Source organism: Eublepharis macularius, chromosome 7 (assembly GCF_028583425.1).
Source record: "Eublepharis macularius isolate TG4126 chromosome 7, MPM_Emac_v1.0, whole genome shotgun sequence".
In the NCBI taxonomy this organism is placed as follows: domain Eukaryota; kingdom Metazoa; phylum Chordata; class Lepidosauria; order Squamata; family Eublepharidae; genus Eublepharis; species Eublepharis macularius.
In genome coordinates, this window is record NC_072796.1 from 87,498,380 (window position 1) to 87,519,399 (window position 21,020).

Consider the following 21,020-nt stretch of genomic DNA (forward strand, 5'->3'; position numbering starts at 1 on the left):
AATAAAGGGAGACATATTGGGTTTGGCAGAAGAGACAAGGAACAACCACTAGGGGACCTGACCCAGTCCAACTGGGGGATCAAGGATCCTGGTCTGAGGTCCTGTGGGGAATGTGACAAACTGTCTGGCACTATAAATTATATCCCAGGTTATTATGAGGATGGAATGGTGGAGGAAAGATCCATATACGCAGTTCTGAGTTCATTGGAGGAAAGGCAGGATAAAAATGTGTTTAAATGTTGTTTTAGCAGGTTGAAAAAAGTCTGCAGAACAAGCACAAATAATGTACATTTTGTAAATTTCAGTGGTGATCTACGAGATCCATGTGTACACAGGTTCAAAGTCTGATGCAGAAACAAATGCTAATGTATACATTACTCTTATTGGAAGCAGAGGGGATTCTGGGAAACGAAAACTTCATAGATCAAAGAACAAGAAAATCAAGTTTCGGAGTAGTCAGGTAAAGAAAAGCTTGCAGAAATGCTGACTGGAATTAGTAGGTAACATTTGTTTGATAAATCCGGATTGTCTAAACTCATAGATTTGTATTTTACCAGATTATATTCAGATGAGTTCTTTTTTTCAGAAAAATGTACAGGACAAAGAAACCATTTGTCTGCCTGACTGACTACAGGGGCAGTTTATTGCTACACCAAATATAATTTTTACTTTTGAGGTTTGAGTAGAACATTTTGATACAGGTTTGTTTTCCACAACTGGAACAGAATTGTACTAGGTATGTTCCTCCCTTTCATAGTGTTCTCAGCACTACCTGGATACACAAGTGACATGAGGTTTATATAGGCAAGATGAGATCTAACAACTTCACAACTGGTTCTATATGCAGGATTGCTGAGGGTCTCTCTAAGCAATCTCTCTCCAAGGTTCTCTAGATGATACGTTTGTCACCTATGTGCTATGTCAGACTGCGTACCGGCTAATAACACATCAGACACTGGCTTGGGTTAGAAATGGCCACAACTTTATTGATTACAGCTGGATGGAGCATTGGCCTGGCATCTGGGCATGGATCCCCGTTGGCATCGGAGGCCTGGCTGCCAACCGATGCATCACTCGCCAGCCTCCCGTTGGCACCTTGGCACAAGCTGTTCCATCGCCGGCCTTGCCTGGCGCCTTTGCTTCCAGATCCGTCGGGGTGAGCAGACCCGAGGGCCCCACTCACCCTGTTGGGATCCGGCCCAATGCCTCAAAACCGCCAACCTATAAAGTTGTGACAGAGTCCCCCACAGTCAGGCTTTTTGCGGTGGGTGGGTGACCCGCTGCTTGCTGATGCTCCAGTATAATGGTGCTGACCATGCGGCTGCCCAGCGCCCCCTCGGATACTCCTCCTATTGCTAGCCCCGCCTCCACTCCGTCTTGCTCTCGGTGCCAATCATCGCTTGACAGTGAGTCGACAGCATCCTTTCTGCATGGGAATGCACTGGTTTTAATGTGATCCCTGCAGTCACACATCAGCTCAAGGGAACTGCTTCTTTAAAAAGAGAGAGATAGAGAGAGCTCAAACTAGCTCAGAACAGCACCCCACGGGGAGGAATGCTCCTGCCTTCTCCCAAGTCATTTTCCTGCGCAAAAACAGCACATGGGAAGATGGCTTATTTTGTTGACTCTGCTGCTCCATGTGGAGAATCTGTACAGATTCTCCATGAGAAGTTGCAAAATCAGTGAAATTTCCTTCACATGCAGTTTTCATGCAAGAAAACAGCATTAAGGTGAGGGCAGGAGCCTTTCCTTCCCCTGTGGCACTGTTCTTAGTTCATTTGAGCTTTCCTTTTTTAAAAAAAGAAGCAATTCCCGTCAGCTGACCTGTGACTGCAGAGAGCATGTTAAAACCAGTGCATGCCCATGTAGAAACATATTGTCTAGAGACACTCAAGAAGGATTGGTCGGAGGATATTTTCTACTTACGCTAGTACCCAGCACGATGCCTATAATCTCAGGGTTTCAACAACTGCAAGAAGTCTCTTTAGCTATCTGGAGCTGCTGATTTCCATCCTCTTCTTAACTTGAAATCATGGTAAGTACTCTCTTGAAGCAAGAGAGCACTTATTATGTTTTCACGTTAAACAAAGCATGGTTGGGGATTCCTAGAAAGGTTTTTTTAAAAAAATTCACTGATTATTGCTGAATTCCTTACTTACCTTCCTTCCTCAGACTTTTCTCATAAATGCATGGGATGAGATGCAGAAGAAATGTTTTTCCAGGTGCCCATCATACCTTTTGGCAGCCCCTTAAGTTTCCAAAGTAGTCTGAGGTACAGCACACTTGTCTGATTTTTAAACAGCTGTTCTCATTATGGAAAACTTTGCTTATTTAGCTTCAACAAATGTAATCAGCCTTTTTCACTGATGTGATTACATTTATAATTTTAAAAATAGAAAAAAATTAAGATTAACAATCAATTCAAATCCACATTTATAATTAAAAAAATAGTAAAAATGTATTTACGATCAACAATCATAGTTCAAATCCAACAATCATAATTCAAATAGGAGCACAGGGCAAAAAAGAGTAAAAAAAAGATGAAGCATGTTTTTTGTTTTGTTTTGTTTTTAATCTTGTGATGGTGTATGGCTAATGACAATAAATCTATGGCTACGTGTAAAAAAAAGTAACCAGCTAAGAAACAGCAGCAAACAATTAAGAGCATATTTTTAAAAATCTCAGCATGAGGGATAAAAATATTTTCCACAAGCCTTCTAGAGTAAGTGTGCTTTTAATTTTCAGTGGCAAGCAAGAAGGGGTGGAACTAACTGTACACTTACGAGAATGGGATTGCACTTCCTGGGAGCATCATCCCAGGATCCCATCAGTCACACATCTGTTCATGCATACTTTAATGTATACAATAGAGGATCACCAGCAGATATTGGGCTGCAGCCAGTTTCATAAGGGTAGATAAGGTATTTGGGACCCAAATTATTTAGGGCTTCAAAGTTTAAAACAGCATTTTGAATAAGGCTTATAAGCAAATTTGAAGTCAGTCAATAAAGAATTGATAGGTGAATTGTTCCTGCATCATCACTCTCAGCTGCCTACAGGCTTCTTGGATTCAATGATAAAGGGATGGATTGTCCGTTTCTTTACTTAAACTGTCCCAAATTCCTTTTTATTACAGATCCCCATCTCACATGGCTTTTTTCCGTGCAGGTGCCAAGATCTCTAGCATGGTCAAAGGAGGTCACTGTTTCTCTTTTCACCAGTAAACAAGCTGGTTGTATTATCTCACCAAAAGTGAAATGAATGGACTGCCCAGGGTTCCTGGAGGAAGGGTATCATCGAAATGTAATATAATAACAACATAGAGGAATGCAGTTGTTTCTTCTCTTTGTAATTCTTACTTTTGTGTTTCTACAGATTGATGTGTTCTATATAAAGGCTGTTTCAGTTGGAAACCTGAATAAAATACTCATTAGCCATGATGGAACTGGTCCAGGTAGAGTTAATTTCCCATTGACAGATATCTTTCACTACCTGTTTTAAAAGGAACATCCATTTTCTTGTGTGTAGTTCAAGACTACATAAGATCAAGCAAGTGTTTTTATTGGACAGGACATACAGATTATCACACTCAGATAGTTAAAATGTTATGAAGGAACTTCAGCCTGTGGTGAGACTGTCTATCAGCTATCCTTTTATCTTCTGAAGTCCTTCTATGGTTGACTTTTCCTAAGAGCCAATTCATAATGTATGTAGAATACCATTTCTGCAAAGGGTAGCACAACATGTCTATGTTAGAGTATCAGGATATTAGAATGCTTAACAATTAACAGGCTCTACTTGTTTTTGACGCTGTTACGGTTATGCCAATAAAGGTTCTGTCTTGGAGTATCAGGATGTCAGACTAGGATCTGGGAGACCCAGATTCTAATCCCAACTCCACCATGGAGTTGACTTTGGACCAATCACACACTTTTAGCCTAACTTACCTCACAAGGTTGTTGTGAGGATAAAAGGGAGGAGAGAAGAAATGATGTAAGCTACTTAGAGTCCCCACTGAGGAGAAAGGTGGGCTATAATAAGTAAATAAGCTTTTAACCCCCCACCCCCACCCCATACTGTTCATTAAAAGGCCACAAAATGGGCCGTTTTCACACTGTCTATAAATCACGTGAGACTCACGGAAGGCTGCCAGCTTCCTCACACGATTTTTAACACCATCCAATCGTAAATCACTGTTTGTGGTGTTTTGTAAACAGATGGCCGTCAAAAATCGCGTGAGAAAGCCAGCAGCCTTCCGTGAGTCTCACTCAATTTATAGACAGTGTGAAAACGGCCATGGTGTGTAAATATGCAAGAGTAGAGCATGCAACTGCCTTATATTCAGGCCAAGCTCATCATTGTCATTGGCTGGCAGAGCAATTCTGGGGTTTCAGGCAGAGAGGTCTTTCACCATCATATCAATATCTGATCCTTTATTTGGAGATGCCAGGAATTGAACCAAGGATGATATGCATGTACTCTACCACTGGAACTTGACCACAGAGTTCATAAACATACCACTTTGGGGTCAGGTAGGAATTTCCTCCATGCCAGATTGGCTTGGAATCTTGGAGGAGTTTTGTCTTCCTCTGGACATTGAGCAGAGGACATTGGGGAATGAGAAGGGGTAGTTGTGAATCTCCTGCATTGTGCAAGGAGTTGGACTAGATGACTCTTGAGGTCCTTTCTATCTTTCTGTTTCTATGTTTCTGTATTCCAGCTAGAACCAGAAGTTCTGGGAAAATTTTATCTTCCCTGTATCAGGAACACTTCCTTGAGCAAAGTCATCTAAAGATCTTTTCCCCCCAAAGATTTCAATACACTTCTTGTCATTAAATCACAGGTAATGGATGGTTTCTTGACAAGATCTTCATTAAGTTTCAAGAAGGAGAAGAGGTAGTAGTCATATTTCCTTGTGATAGGTAAATAATTAATAAATTGCTTCCTTTATGAGTTTCTATTGAGGTATTATTAAAAGGCTTTTTAGAAGGTTTAGGTTTTTTGTTCCTTATTGAGAGAACCTGTAATTCAGACAAACTTCTCTGAAAGATAAATTGCCCGTCACTATAAGACTAGTGATCTTATTGTGCAATGTGCTTCTGCAGGTTTCACACCTGGTTGAGTGGTTGAGATGTGAATTGGCATTCTGCTAGTTTGAATCCCACAACTGCCATGAGCTCTACAGGTGACCACTCCTCTCAGCCCCAGCTCTCCAGTTGTGTTGTGGGACCTTGTTCACTAATCCAAGTGGGGCACCAATCCGTCTAGAAGAGCAGTATATAAGCATATTACTATTTGTAGTACAATCTTAAGAACACTTTCCTTGGCGTATGAATCATTAAATAGATTGAAAAGGGATTCTGAATGGACCTGTTTAGGATTTCACTGTTAGTCTGGAGCAAGTAGGAACCTCCAAAGAATCATAGGGGAGGGAAAACTTCATTCTCCCCTCCCCTTCTTGCCATTGGCTCTTTCTCCCTTTGCCTCTAACTCCAGCTTTGATTTTACTTTTCTTGTCACCAACTCTGTCTCTCCCTCTTCATTACCTCCTCCTTCTGTTCTGCACTGTCACCTCTCTTCCATTTTCAATGCCAGACTCCTGTGATTTTTATTTGTCTATTTTGACTCAGCTTATTTTTAATTCCTCCCTGCAAAATTAGGGATTCCCCTGAATTTGCAAAATCTTACATGTGACTGCTCGTATTGGGCACACTTGTTCTTAGATACCGATAATAGGTTTTATGGTTTATGCATCCAATTTATCTTCCATTTAATCTGGTGCAATGGTAGTGTTATGTTAACATAGAGTTTAGTTGGTATCCTAAGCTGTTGAGTGATGGGACAACCAGAGAGATCTCCAGAGAGAACTTAAAACACTATTCTGCAGTGTCTCTTGGTTTCTGTGTAACAAATACAAAATATTTAACCATTTAAAATGCTTTTCTGAGCAGAATAAAGTTACAAGCCTTTAATATCAGCTTTTGTATTGACTAAGGCATCTTACCACCACAAACTGATAAAGAATCATATTCATATCTCTCTCTGTGCAGTTTTTTGTTTGTTAAATTGTGTACTAGTACATTACCAGATTGGGTCTTCAGGAATTCCTGGTTATGTAGCTACTAGCACATTTTTCTCTTGTCAGCACCATTTTGGAACAGTTTGAGTAGCCAAGATATCAATTAAAAATCTGCTGAGACAGGAAACTATTATAAAACCTCTCAAACCCAATTTTTTGTCTGATTAAAATTAGATCTCTCCTTATTTCATCTTTGATTATCTTGATTGTCTAAATGTACTGCATCTCTTTCAAGTTGCATCAGCCTATGTAAATATCTGATTAAATATCCTGCATTAATCCACTGATATTTAGATATAGAAGCCTACACTGTATTTCAGTTTCAACGATGACAAAATTATTTTGTTGTTACACTGGCAACTACATTATTTATTTAATTTTATTAACTAGGTTTAAATCAAAGGAGTTCATTTGAAAAGGAGCTGGCACAAACAATTCTCTCTCTTAAACTCAGTGAAATGGGGTAATTCATCTTAAGGGAAGGACATTTAATTAGCACCGTATAGTTGCTGAAAATAAATATGCAATCAAGAACAGGGATGGTTATAATTCAGAGATCTGTTATAGGTGTGAGAATTCTGAGGTATGAACAGCATTCCCCTACCCACAGGTTTCCCCATTCATTGCAACTGCAACAGAGGGACTCAGTGGATATATACATTCCTTTGTATGCATAGACGATGTATATTGAAATCGATGTACTCAGTTGCAACTGAATGGGCTGATAATTGGCTGGGCCAGAATAGTTTAGCCACCTTTGCTCAGAGTGGAAGGATTTATTATGAGATTATGAAGCTTCTACTTTTTAAAATAATGTTCCCCCTCAGAGAAAGCAATAGATAATGCACAAAGGTTAAATACAACAAGTGACTGCAATAATGGAGTCTACTCTCTCTTCATAAATACCAGTGAACAGATAGTATATGTGTACTCTAGGTTTGCCACAGAAAATACTTAAACTTCTCAGATAGCAAGGATAAGTGAAGTCATGTAGAGGAGCACATTTGTTCACCCTAGATGTGTCACTTTGAAGCTACTGGTTAATATTTTTTCATAAGTCAACCAACTGGATTCAGCTGAGAGATCTGATACAAGTGGAACAGCTGCTTCTAGTTAATTCTAACATAACTATAGCTATTTCCAACATAAATAAGCTTTATATTTATAAATATTTTTTATTGTGCTATAGCACTTAGTGCACATTTCTTCATCTGAATATTCATGTTAAGAGTAGTCACCCACCCCAGATACATTTCTGATTTACCCAAGTTTTATATGTTTAATCTTCTCCTGGCATGGTATCATGAATGAACATTCAAACTGAAATGAATGAATGAAAAGGGGCAGGGAGTGTAATCCTAATCTGAAAACAGGCCAAGATAGAGCAGGGAGTTTCTGAAGATAGTCTTTCATGTTCTCCTGACAGTAAAGGGAGTTGAATTGCTTGCTGGTACAAATTCCCCCCAAATAATCAGAGTTACCCTTGTTTATGGTTCTGAGAAAGATATAACTTGACAACTGATACTTAAAAACTTTGTTAAAAAGGGAGAAATAATGTAGGGTTTCATGGTATTAAAACTAATTACTATCTGTCTTCCCTATAATTACTATCTTTTTACAATTGAAGATGGCTAGATGAGTACCATGATGATGGGAAGACGGAGAGAGAACTAATTGCCATAAGTAAGTACTGAAAATAAAAATCACTTCTATTATAATTATATCCTAAGCATCCTAATTAAGCTTAAGAATTTAGAATCTTCTTGAGAATGAGAATGTTTTTATTTTTATTTCAGAAAATAATAATGAACCAAAGGCACACACTAAAGGTAAGCCAAACTCTATATTCTCTTGCTGTAGTGTTGACTTGCTACTTAAATTTAAACTTAATTTGCTTCTTAAGTGGACAAAGAAGAGAGCAGTTAGTGTCTGTGCCAAGCAACCATTCATGTGAAATGTTGGAAAACATGGGAAATGCAGATAAATTGGTTGATAATGATCTGTGGAAAGGGCATGTCAAGTTATTTAGATGAGTAAAAGAAAGGATTTCTCTCTAAGCATTTTTGGTTTGCTTCCAAACTTTCTTATTCTGTTCTAAAACGAGTCAGAGGTTCCTCTGAGACAACTTTTTTGTTTATCCCAACATTACTGTCATATAATAAATAGGGACAGCTTCTCTAGCAAGCAAGCTGAAAACCACATTGCAAAGTGACAGTGAAGGCAGTTTCGGGCCAGAGTTCATCAGGATATCCTCAGAGCATCTAGAAATAATGCAGACTATGGTTGCACAGATAGCAAGCACAACAACTTAGCATAAAGCCATGTTCTTTCGTATGAGCCCAGGGGCTGTGAAAGATCCTCTGAGCATCTCCAGCTAGTCAGTTGCTTCTTTTCTAGCTGCCTTGTTTATGTTATTGAATAAATGAAAGATATTTGTTTGTTTATTACTCGCCTTTCTCACTGAAACCAAAGGCAGATTACACAGAGTAAGTCCATGCAATCAATAGCTGGGGCATTCAATAAACAGCACAGTAAAAAAATTGAAAAGAAGCATACAATTCAAATGTAGGAATACGGAGATTAAATATTGCTGAAACAAAATATAAGCAAATTGACTAATTAAACGATGCAGAAACTACCCAGTAAGATCATTGCTACATCCATATACAGCACCCTGTGGTATAGTCTACAGCTCTTGTCCCTTAAAGCATCTCTCTGAACTATTTCCTTACAGCATAGCCCTATTGCCTGAGTTTAAAAAGTCCTCCTGAATAATTCAGTTTTGCATAGTATGTAGAAAGCTGGGAGAGTGGGGGCTTTCCTGACTTCTTCAGGCAGGCTATTCCATAAGGTGGGGCCACTGCACAGAATGTACATCTGTTTTACATTGTAGATTTGATTGTTTTAATAATATAGCTTCACTCATGCATATAACAATCAAATGCTATCTAAAGAAAACTGTCTCTTCCTATGTATCCAGTTGAAGAAACCCTGCTTAGTGTATCATCAGAGAAATATGGATGAAACCCTGGTCTTTTCTGTGGTAACTTCCTCTTATCTCGGAAATCTGAAGTGAGACAGACACAAGATGGATACCAGACTTTTTTTCCCTACTAGGGCTAAAAGAATTGAGAGAAAACATTTTTAACCAAAGAAATAGCATGAGGAAAGAGCTAAACTTATCTTCACCTAGCATTATTTCTTAGTCTATAATGTCCCCCAACCGCAACTGTTTTTTTTCAGCTAATTTGCATTCATAGACACCAGTCTCATATATAGTTTGGTCCTTTAGCTGCCTGTTTTTAATTTTATTATTTTGTTTAAATTGTTTTCAAGTTGAGAACTCTTAGAAACTATAAAGTATGATTGAATTTCTACAGATCTCACAGTATTCTGTGATTTGCGCGAGGTTGATGTAACCATATTTTTTAAGAAAATGTAATTATATGTACAGCCCTTTCTATCAATTTTTGCTTGATAGCCACCTATTAAATAGAGTATATAGAAACTGTATTGAATGCAAGCCAGTGTTCAAATCAATCTTCCTGCTGCTGTTAAGGCTTGGATTCCATCAATGGATGGAAGATAGGGACAATTTTCACTAATGCAGATGCAGATCTCCAATTCTCCCCATGCTGTTCTTAGGGATTTACCACCGCCCCCTTGCAAAAGCTGAGTTTCAGAAGGTAGTTTAGGCTGCAGTGGGAGGGTGGAGGAATCTAAACTTTGTGGGTGCAGATTCCTTCTATTTGTAGAAAACCTCTATGGGACCCAGGCTGATACATTTTCAGTGATACCCTACCTACCATTGCAACAGAGTTCTGTTCACCATAACTGAAAGTTAATCTTTTCTAATGCGATGGAATAGCTAGATAAGCCATCTGGAAAATATATGGTAGCCTTTTCAAGAAGGAGTGTTGGTGAAGATGAAACTGCATGTAGCCACTTGCTAGCTCCAGGTAGTGGAAAAATTGGGAAAGAGTTCAAGGATAGGACAAATTGAAGTAAGGGATATAAGAGCAGACCTCATTCCACAGAGACAGTTTAAACACTTTATTAGTTGTGGATGTAAGAAACTAGAAGAAAAGAAATGAGATGCAATCCAGGAGACCCCTGGACCAGATAGTAGATTGATAGAAGACTTTATGAGAAAGGACCAGTGACATTGGGTTAGTACTAGAAAATATAGGTCTGACTCAGCAGATCTGAATCTCCCATAATAATGTCTCTCTCCTCTCCTGACAGAATTTGTATGACTCACTCCTGTGACCTGCATAACTGGTAGTTCTTCTGTCCCTGCATCTTAAAAGTGTCAGCTTGTGAAAAATCCTTATATAGAAGGAGGGGGACAAAAGATGACAAAAATCAAAGAACAAAATGGGGATGAAGAAAAATTGAGAGAATAAAATGGTTGAGGAAGAAGAACTATCAGAAAGGACACACAAAAGTGAATGGTTAAACAGAGAATCTAAATTCATTTGAATTTATTGAAAATGAGCTGCACCTCTGATATCCTTTTAAATGTTTTATTTATTAAAACGCTGGGAAAATTCAACTATTTAAAAGCATAGATGTCATGTTGTTGGTGGGATATTATCTGTAAGTGGGGAGCACATTGTTTCAAAAATGCTAGGATATGTGTAGCACTGCTGAAAAGTATTGTAGACATAGTCAGAAAAATAACAACACAGTCTTTGCATTTTCCTCCTCTATATTATAAATAGGATTTTTTTGTTTACTTTTATTCAATAGGACAATGGAGACTGCTAGTTAGGACTGCTCAAGATTCCCCAGAGCCACTGCAGTGCAAGAGAACCCTTGTGATTTATGGCTCAAAGGGCAAAAGTGATGATCTTCTCCTTTCTTCACAAAGCTCAGGATATGTGTGTTTTCTACCAGGAGCAATGGATGAATTCCTTGTAAGTCAAAGCTCGATGTTGCAGCACAGAGATTGTACTGACATCTTGATAGAGCCAAAGGATATATTAGAAATCTTGCTGTGGTTGTTGTAAATGCCATCTCTATTTGCAGCAATGGGTTGGTGGTGCTTTAGATTTTCTTCTAATGCTTTCCTTTGTTCTTTTGCAATCTATAAATATTTTTGAGGATGTCTTCAAGATGGAATATAACTAAAACATTGTGTTTTCAGCATACAACCTACCATAATGGCCCACTTGAAAATGCATGTCTTCAGAAAGAAAGAAAAAGAAGCAATCTACAGGCCATAAAGAAAGGTTTTAGACATAGTTAGAGGTGGGCCTAAATGATTTATTTAGTTTTGATTATTTATTTGTATTTAGCTTATTTATAGCCACCTTTATCACTGAGATTCAAGGCTGATTACAGAGTACAGAAAGGGGAGGAGGAATACAGTATGGGACACTGAATGAACAGTGCACTAGGCCTAGGAGTAGAGATGGGCACGAACCAAAATATGAACCAAAATTTGTGACGAACCAGGTCAGTTTGTGGTTCGCGAACCAGCGGTTCATCAGATCCCATTTCTAACGAACCGCCACAAACTTTAGGCTGGTTTGTTTGGTTCATTTTTTGTTTCATCACTGCAGGTAGCCTGGTGCTAATCAATCAGTTTCCTAGGCAACAGATGGACTTCCTGCAGACCTCCTACTGGCCCGGAAGTGACCTGCTGGCCTGGAAATGTCAGCAAACTCCTGCAAACATGGGAAGCAGAACTGATATTGAAACGCTTTAAAGTCTCAGTGTGAAAAGGACCCCAGTTGATAGGAGGATACCCCTCCCTTCAGCTGAAAAAAGTAGCAGTAGTTTGTAAGCAGCAACACTTTTCTTGCGTGGCAATGAAAGTATTGCTGCTTTCAAGCCCAGCAGCTTTTTTCAGCTGATGGGGGATCCCCCTCCCATTAGCTGAAAAGTGGCAGGCATTTAAAAGGGGGAAACTTGAAGCACAAACCCCTATTCTGCAGACCATCTGCTGCCGTGAAAGTGATGTTTTCACAAACCAAATGAACCAGTTTGCAAACTGGGACAAGTTCATGAAAGTTCATGGTTCATGAAATGTGACAAACCACATTTCAGATTTTTTGGATTTTTCTCCATTCATTCCCATCTCTACACCTGACCAGGGATCTCTTCACTCTCCACAGCTACTTTCCTGTTTGACTGGGTAGAAATCTCCTCTTCTTAGAAGATTTATCCCTTTTTTTGCCCTGATTGTATGTCCACACCTACTTCCCAAACCTACTTGCCAACTTTCCCCAGTTTTTCTGTCGGTGTTAAATCTGCTTTCCATTGGAGTCCATCTCCCAACTCTTCACACTCAATCTTTCTGCTGGGACTGAAAACAGACCCTCCTCTTTCCAGTTCATTCTACCCAATCAGATCCCTTGGAGTAGCCTGTTACTCAAAGCTCTCTGATTCTGTGAGGTATTAACTGTTACTAGTCCTGCAGCTGTGTGTACAGCACTTACAAGTGTTTTAAAACATGCAGTCCATCACAGTGCCATTCTTGAGTAAGCCCACAGGCATAGCTCAAAGAAGTTTCTTATCCTGGGAATGGGATATTTCTATGGTTTCAATTGGTCTGCAAAGCCCAAGCCAAAGGAAGTCTTTAGCACAGCCAGGCCAATGCTTAGGCAATGTTTCTTTAATACGCTGTGTGTAAGCCTTCCACAGTTTATTCAACGGGGCTGAGGCTGGGTTACAACATGCACATACCAGTCTCATGAGCTGGGATGCAGCTGAGTATGTGAAGCCATGATCTATAAACTAGATATATTTATGCTAACACAATCCAGAGACAAACTGTATTTGACATCAGTGACCCTAAAGTCTATATCACACTGATATCAATGAGTCTTAGTGTTGACTCAAAGACTGCAGTGCCACATAGAGCCTTTGTAGGGCTGCCAACTTCCAGAAGGAGGCTGGAGATCGCCTGGAATTACAGCTAATCTTCAGACTGCAGAGATCTGTTCCCCTGGAGAAAATGGCAGCTTTTTAGAGGGTGGGCTGTATTGCATTGTTTGGGAGGGAGAGACCCCGCTGAGGTCTCTCCCTCCCAAACCCCATCCTCCCCAGGCTCAACCCCAAGCCTCCAGGTATTTCCCAACTTGAGGTTAGCAACAGCCATTGATGCAGAGAAGCATTTTTAGCGGGCCCCTATGTGGAGTGATAGACAAGCTATATTTAATTTTCTTTGGACTGTACCCATTGTATCAAGGGATTTTGGCCCAAGCCAGATTTTACAGAACTGTCTGTTTGGGTTTTAGTTTCTGGGTTGCTGAATACCCATGTTCTTCATTTCTGCTAGAGAAACCTGGCACATTTTTTCTTATTATTTTTGATTGACTGCTTCACCTGTATTAGAAGAGGCCTTTCTTGCACATCCTTATATTTGGGGCACTGAAGTAGAAAATATAGCCAGGCTTGTTTGTTACCCTTGCTGGTGGATTTTCAAAAAATGAAGCAATTTAATTCAAGTCCCATCTGTCCTTTATAAAAGTGGAATCTGTTACAGCAGGGGTCTGTTGAGGAGAATGCCTCATTTAAATAATAGAGCTGTAGGCTGATAGAAAAGCTGGTTTTTCAGACACTTTAATTGTTTTGCCCTCAGTTATACTATAGCATACTTATACAACATTCAGCATTGTGGGATATTGCTTGAACTGTTTTTTAAGTGACTCTGATTTTTTGACTAGAGTAATAATGGTAATACTTTATCATAGTGGAACATAGAGCATAGCGAGTAGGGTGGCCACCATGTTGAGAAATTCCTGGAGATTTGGGGGGTGGGGGTGGAATGTGCGAAGGTTGGCATTTGGGGAGGGGAAGGACCTCAGTGGGATATAATGTCATAGTGTTCTTCTCCAAAGCAGCCCATTTTCTACAGGAGAACTGGAGAACTGATATCTGTCAGTTGGAGATCAGTTGTAATTCCAGGAGAAAAATTGCTGAGTTGGTATTTTCTTTCTCACAAACGTACACATATTAAAAAGAGGCATCCCTTTTCAAATCCAATATACCTCTCCCACTCCTACCAGAGGTACTAATCAGAGTATTCTATAGTATACGAAGTCATACCTGAAATTTAAGAACAATTGGAGTGGCATGAAAAATAGCTGGGAGCCATTCTGTTCAAAAGGCATTCAAGTGACATTAAGTTTCTGTTTTCTTTTTTATACCTCATTTCTGAGACTGTTTAAATTATCGGAGCCTTTTTGTTTCAAGAGTTCACCTATTTCCATTTGTGGTGATACAACTGGTTGCCATGGGAATGGCTGTGTAATGTTGCAATTAACAGAAGATTGCAAATTCAGCAAAGCAATAAGCAGGAACAGAGCAACAGCAAAGATCCTAGTTCTATACAATAGGGGTTAGTAAGGATTTCAGTCGATAACGCAGCACTGTATACATAAATTGAATTTCTTGAAAACAGCATGTCTCATGTTGATTCCTGTCTTTGAGTCTAATTAGTCCCATGAATATTTAGGCAACACACACAATTACCCATCCAACAGTGTTAGCGTTCAAAGGATGTTTCAGTGAACACATAGCTCTCCACATGAGGAGGAGCTGTCTCACTCTCAACTGGGTGTATGGGGATACACCACATGCACAATGACAATCCATTTTGCTGGCGTGGAGCTTTTCCTGATACTAAAGAAGAAGACTGTGATATAAGACTATCATCTTGTAAATAATTTCCACTGAAATAGGTGGCGACTCCCATGGGACTGTAGTTAGAGCTAGAGTGAAATATAGCAAGTTTTGTATATTTTGAGCAAACAAACATGCCATCACAATGTAGGATATATAATGATGCTAGATTTCAAGCCATCATTCTATGTATCCCTTATGATATTATTTCTGTGAGAGAAACAACTCCCCCCCCCCACTTCCACCCACAGTGGCCTTTTTCTAGCACTCTGGATTTCAAGCTCTGTTGTTTCAGTGAATAAACAGCAGCAATTCCAGACAATGTCTCGTTACGTAACCAGCGCTGTTGCCATGTTAATACCAGACATAAAAGTTATTATGGTTGCTTTTACTGATCAGGTTTTTTGGTTGATATAAATGTTTTAACTTCAAGAAGCTTTCCTTCACATGAAGCCTGCATAGTTTTTTAATTTATTTTTATTTGATTTGATTTATACCCCGCCCCCCCACGAATGGGCTCAGGGCGGCTCACATCATCCATAAAATACAATAGTTACTTGGGAGTATGCTCTATTAAACTTACTTCTGAGTAAACATGCATAGGATCCAGCTCCACAGTGAAGCTGTATGGACAAGCTGTAAGCTTCAAGCCTCTTCAAATGAATAGATTAGTTGAGATAACTATGGGCCAAACTAAATACAATAGCATCCACAGGTTCAACCCATGGATGCTGATGCCATATTAGAGCTAAACTCAGCCATTTAAAAATGCCTAAAGTGCAGCAGGCCCAAGAGATCTTGTGCCCCTCCCCATGCCTTTTCAAGTGCCAAAACAGGATTGGGTCCTCACAGCATTTTTAAATGACTTTCAGCTCTAAAATGGCATTGGCATCCCCAATGCCAATGGGTCTGATCCCCATGGGTCAGACCCATGGATGCCATAATATCCCACATAGGGGAAGGGGGCAGATAAAACCTGATGAAGATCTGGCACTTCTACAGTTGCAGTTCATATGAGGGAAGCATTGAAAAGCTGTGATGGGTTCACGGAGGGCATGTTAGTTGTTAGGGCTACAAACTATTTTCAAGAGTATTTGAGAGTATCTGATGAAGGGAGCTTTGACACTTGAGAGCTCTGGAAATTCTGTCGGTCTTTAAGGTGCTGCTGGCCTTGAATCTTGTTTCTTCATCCTCAACTTTGTATTCACAACCACAGTTGCAGATTATAATGCATTCTTTGTCTATTACTAATCATTGGCAACTCTTTAGCCATCCTGCTAGTGTATGCTAAATGATTAAACAGGTTTAAGAAGTTTATCTGTGTGAAGTGATCTTTAGTGTGTATATTTAATTGCTCAGATAAAATCCCACCATTTTATTTGAATTTGGCCTGGTTAGAGCCACAGTTCTAACAGCTAATTTTCATGTCGCAATAACCAAGAGATTCTGATCCCAAACACTTATTTTGTTGCTTGATTTCTAGAAGACAAGGCAAATGAAAACAAGAAGCCGTGATAACCTAACTACTATATTAAAGTATAGTTCAATTCAAATTAATAAGCATTATTCCAAACAACTTAAAAAGTGGTAAATATATACATATACAGTGGTTGCATATACATGAGGTAAAGCATCATACAAAAATAATGGTCAATCAGAATTCCTATGCAGTATTAAAGTGCTAGTGCCTGAAATTGACAAAAATGTCTACAAAGTAACCACCATTCAGGCCAAGCAAATTTTCTTGACTGGAAATGAACAAGATCTTCAATATCAATCTTACAGTAATCTTCTACTAAGACAAAATAGGTGTATATGATCTTGTACAGTCTAATATGATGGAGGTAATGAATAGCAACAACGGTGGTAATATAAACAACTGCGACAGGAAGCCAGCAATCTGCCCGTTTCATCTCTTCATCCTGGCAGTCGTTATAACAGAGTCCAACATATACACTTCAAACAGTCATTCAGTTACACGCCTTTAGCATCCGTCTTCCATTTTTGATATAAAGACTGAAGATATTGAAGACCACACTTGTGTGGTGACATCACTTCCGGAAGTGATGTCATCATGCCACTGCCAGAGCACACGTGCGCTGACGCGCACACTAGGGTAAGTTCCAGGCCCCTATCCTCCTGCTGAGAGAATAGAGGGACCTGGCAACCCTAGGCATATCCCTGCAATCATGAAAAAATGCTAACATTATTATGCAGGATTAGGGGGACCTATTCAAGGTTCGCATATAGTGCTAATAGTGCGAGGAGACAGTCTTCCAACTGCTGGAATGCAGAAGAGACATGCTCAGTTAATGAGGAAAAATCTGAAAAAAATTATGATTGGAAAGCATTTTTATTATCACTTTAAGTCACTTATTGCTATAATTTTGCTTTGTAGTTTCAAATGTATTGCACGAGACTTTCGAGATTTTGGCAGACTTCTGAGTAACAAGGCAGGAAGATAGTTATGAGCATGTTCTCTCACACAGTTTTATCGTCACCATTGCAGATTAAGAAGTGCTGTAAAATAGTCTGTAGTATTCTTGGAATAAGTGGCTGTTTGATATAAATGGCATCCTGGAGTTAATCTGTGAAGAAAACCTGTAGGCAATAATGTTACAGACTGGAAATCTTCTTGCAAACAATCTGAACTAAAGCCTTCATTGCTTATCAAAAGCCATTACCTAGAAATGGAGAAGGACACTGAATTTTTCCTTTTTCAGTGTTTTGAAATAGGATCATTAATGCTAATAAGGAGATAATCACACATTCCAAAGATTAAACTTGAATATTTTAGTGCACAGAGTCTCATAGATCTTATGGCTCTGGCTCCACAAAATGAAAAGCACTGTTTTCTCAGCGTGCCAAATGCTATCACATTTTACATGTACCCCAATATCTTGGACACAATTAAACCAGAACAGCGCCAAAACAAAATAGATATAATCCAAAGGTCCAACAGATCTTTGCCAGGATTTGAACATGCAGGAGATTCCAAGCCAGACTTCATGACTCTCCACAGAAGAACACATGAGAAACAAAAGGCCAAGAGATCATGGGGTGTACATATATAACACAGAAGTATTTCTGGAGATATGGCTTTCGTCATAATGAGTCTACAACTTTAATCTTTAGTCTGAAATGAAATGACAAGCTGTCTTGACAAAAGATTGTTTTGTTCCTTTTCGTATTCATTGCTTGGGATCTTTGAGGAGCTGGCTTTTCTGAAGAGAATTGCCATGCCCCAAGTTATGGTTGGAAGGGACAAGATTCAGCAACTTTGTTGAAAGCAAGTCAGGATATAATGGAATAAATATGGCTCACAGTTTAGCAGAACCATGGAACTCATCATACAATTAGGTCCTTCAAATTACCTAGATTCACATGGGTTCCTACTATGTACTAATAGCAAATATTATTACTCCATGGTCATCTGAACTCATGATCATCTGAATCCATTCTGACAGTTGTGACAGAAAACCACTATCTTAAAGGTACAAGTGCATATATACTCAGTCTTGTTCCTTTCTTGTTCCAGAACTTCCATCTTTCATAATTCTAATTTAAGTTAGTTAATTTATAAAACTAATTCCAGAATTGGATCATGCACAATTTGTCTCAGCCATTGGCTCCTTCAGTTCATTAGCATCCTTTTCAAATAACACAAGTGTACCTCGAGAAAAAGTTGTAAATTGAAATAAATTAAAGCAAACTTGCTGTAGTCATATGCATCACGATCATGATGAATGGTGCCTTACTGATATAGACTTGCACTCCTGCACATTCATAAAACAGGCTGGTATGGTGCACATGTGATCATAGTATCCAGAATGTTCAATATTTTATTCTTATGTACATGCACATTGAAGGAAGGAAATGATTCAAATGAATTGAAGGGACAAAGTCACAGCAAATTGCACATGTACTATGGAGAAATCCTAATTCATCCGTTCTACTTCTGAAGCAGTATCAGCTAGTGTGAAACTTCAAAATACAGTTAATAAACTGATGAAAATTTTGGAAATATCCTTACTGACAGGAGAGAGGATTCCTTACTTTCAAACAATCCTGAATCACTGCTGAACTTATTTGTTTGGAGCATTTCATTATGAATCCTTTCTGAATTTCTCTGCTGCCACTTTTACCATCTACTTTAGCATCATCTGTTTCTAACTAACAAGTGATTAATCTATTATACCAAGTTTTATACTATCTCACTTCAGATTTCATTTTGAGTAAACTGAATGAAAGTAGTAAATTCTCTTCACAGACAAGGCACAAATTTTCTTCTGTGGGCAAGCAACCAAAATGGCAATTGTATATGTTGAAAATCCCTGGGTGACCGATTTAGGAACCAATGCATAATTGGAAGCAAAAGATGGAGGAGCTCTATTCTCTCTGCTAAAACAAGACCAGGAGCTGACTGCAATACAGATCATGAGTTGCTAATATCAAAAATTAGAATAAATCTGAAGAGAAACACTAAAAGAATCATAGTGTCAATATACAATCCAAATAATATTCCTGAAGAATTTAAAGACCAGGTAAGGAACAGATTTGGAATACTAAGTTTGGTGGATTGTGAGCCAAAAGAACTATATTATCAAGGAAGAATGTGCAAAAGAAAGGAAAAGCCTAAATGGATGACTGAGGAAACTCTTACAATTGCTAAAGATAGCCGAGAAGCAAAAGCAAAAGGTGACAGAAATAGGGTCAAAATTCTAAATGCAGCTTTTCAGCGACTTGCACGCAATTTATTATAAGAACCAGCGCAAAGAATAAGAAGACAACAACAAAAAAAGAAGAACAAGAGATCTGTTCCAAAAGATCCGAGAAATCAAAAGGAAATTCAAGCCATGGCTTGAGATGCTGAAAGATCAACACGGAAATACGGTATCTAATCAGGACAAAATAAAGGGAAGATGGAAACAATACACCAAAGAACTATACAAACGAGATGGAGGGATGACAGATACTTTTGTCGAAGAATCCATTGGTGAAGAACCAGAAATCCTAGAAAGTGAAGTAAAAGTTGCACTCAAGGCAATTGGGAGAAACCAAGCACCTGGAGTAGATGGAATGCCAACAGAGCTATTTCAAGCTACAGAAATGGAGTCCACTTGGAAACCCCTTGTCCTTGGAGGACCCTCAGAGGAGGGTAGCCACCATGACATTTTTCTCTTCACTGGCGAAAGTGGGGGACTGGACAGTGGGCTGCCTACTACAGGATTGCACTGAAAAAATATGTTCCTTCCCACTTAAGATACAAGGCAACAAAGAATCTGTTCTATCTACCTCATTCATGCTCATTACAAAGGAATAGAAAACTAATTAAGAATGATGTTTCCCATATCCATCCATCCAAATTTCCTAATCTGAGTGTTGTTCACTATCTGTTTTTTCTCTATATACACAAATAGAAGAGTCCTAAGAGAAGATGAACAATGAAAGACATTGATTTTCTTGACATTTTAACCGTCCACAGCAACCAAAAATTGACATTCACAGCCAGAAGGTCACAACGAAGCCTCTGGATCAAGCATCAACCCCTCAATCATATAAAAAGACTTATAGCTGTAAAAATAAGGAACACATTATTTAAATAGTAAGCACAAAATCATACTGAGTTGAATCCAGCCAGCTTTTTCACTGAATCTCAACCATTTGCGCTCTTAGAGCAGCTTCTGTCCCTCATGGCTTTTGTACATATAGATCCCATATCTCACATAACCTTTTTTTTGTGATTGGTCAAAGGGGGGCACTTCTTCCTTTTTTCCCAGTAGAAAAGTTGATTGGATCCAGCCTCATGGTGCAAAAGACATTTGTCCTGAGCCTTTACTCTGTTAATTGTGTTTCAGGGTATCACAATGTATAATATTAGTTTTTTTTAATGCACCTCATGTAAAATAACAAACGTACAAATTAATTTCATTCCTAGTGAGGAAGTAGTTAACTATTTGATGAAGGCATCACTCATTAGAATGATAGATAAAGTGGGTGGCATTGCCAAGATTTTAAATTCTGTTGTGCATCCTTGACTACTGATGCCCTATGCCCTCTGATGCCCTATCATAGTACCTTGTATTTATGGTTCATCCTTCCCAGTTAACCAGAAGGCACATATATTGGTTGCTGTTTGGTGCCCACATGATTTTCCTGTTCTTCCTGTTGGTAATAGCTAAACACATGCTGTTTTGCTTGTTTTTATTTCGATTTTAACTATTTTGTTTCTTTTAATTGTTACGTCCATTGCTTGAAACTGATTTTGAATTTTTTAAAATTTGTATATCATATTGAGGATTTTTAC

General features: G+C 38.9%; 1 protein-coding gene across 2 annotated transcripts in view; it reads left to right on the forward strand.

Annotated features, from left to right (window-relative positions):
- The window catches only part of RP1 (RP1 axonemal microtubule associated), a 302,837-nt gene that overhangs the window by 191,304 nt on the left and 90,513 nt on the right, over positions 1-21,020 (forward strand). For both annotated transcript variants that reach the window (XM_054985404.1, XM_054985406.1), the window contains exons 27-32: positions 306-460; positions 3,376-3,454; positions 4,844-4,922; positions 7,707-7,762; positions 7,876-7,908; positions 10,832-10,998. In XM_054985404.1, the coding sequence (XP_054841379.1) occupies positions 306-460; positions 3,376-3,454; positions 4,844-4,922; positions 7,707-7,762; positions 7,876-7,908; positions 10,832-10,998 (569 nt within the window). The remainder of the gene's footprint in view (positions 1-305; positions 461-3,375; positions 3,455-4,843; positions 4,923-7,706; positions 7,763-7,875; positions 7,909-10,831; positions 10,999-21,020) is intronic.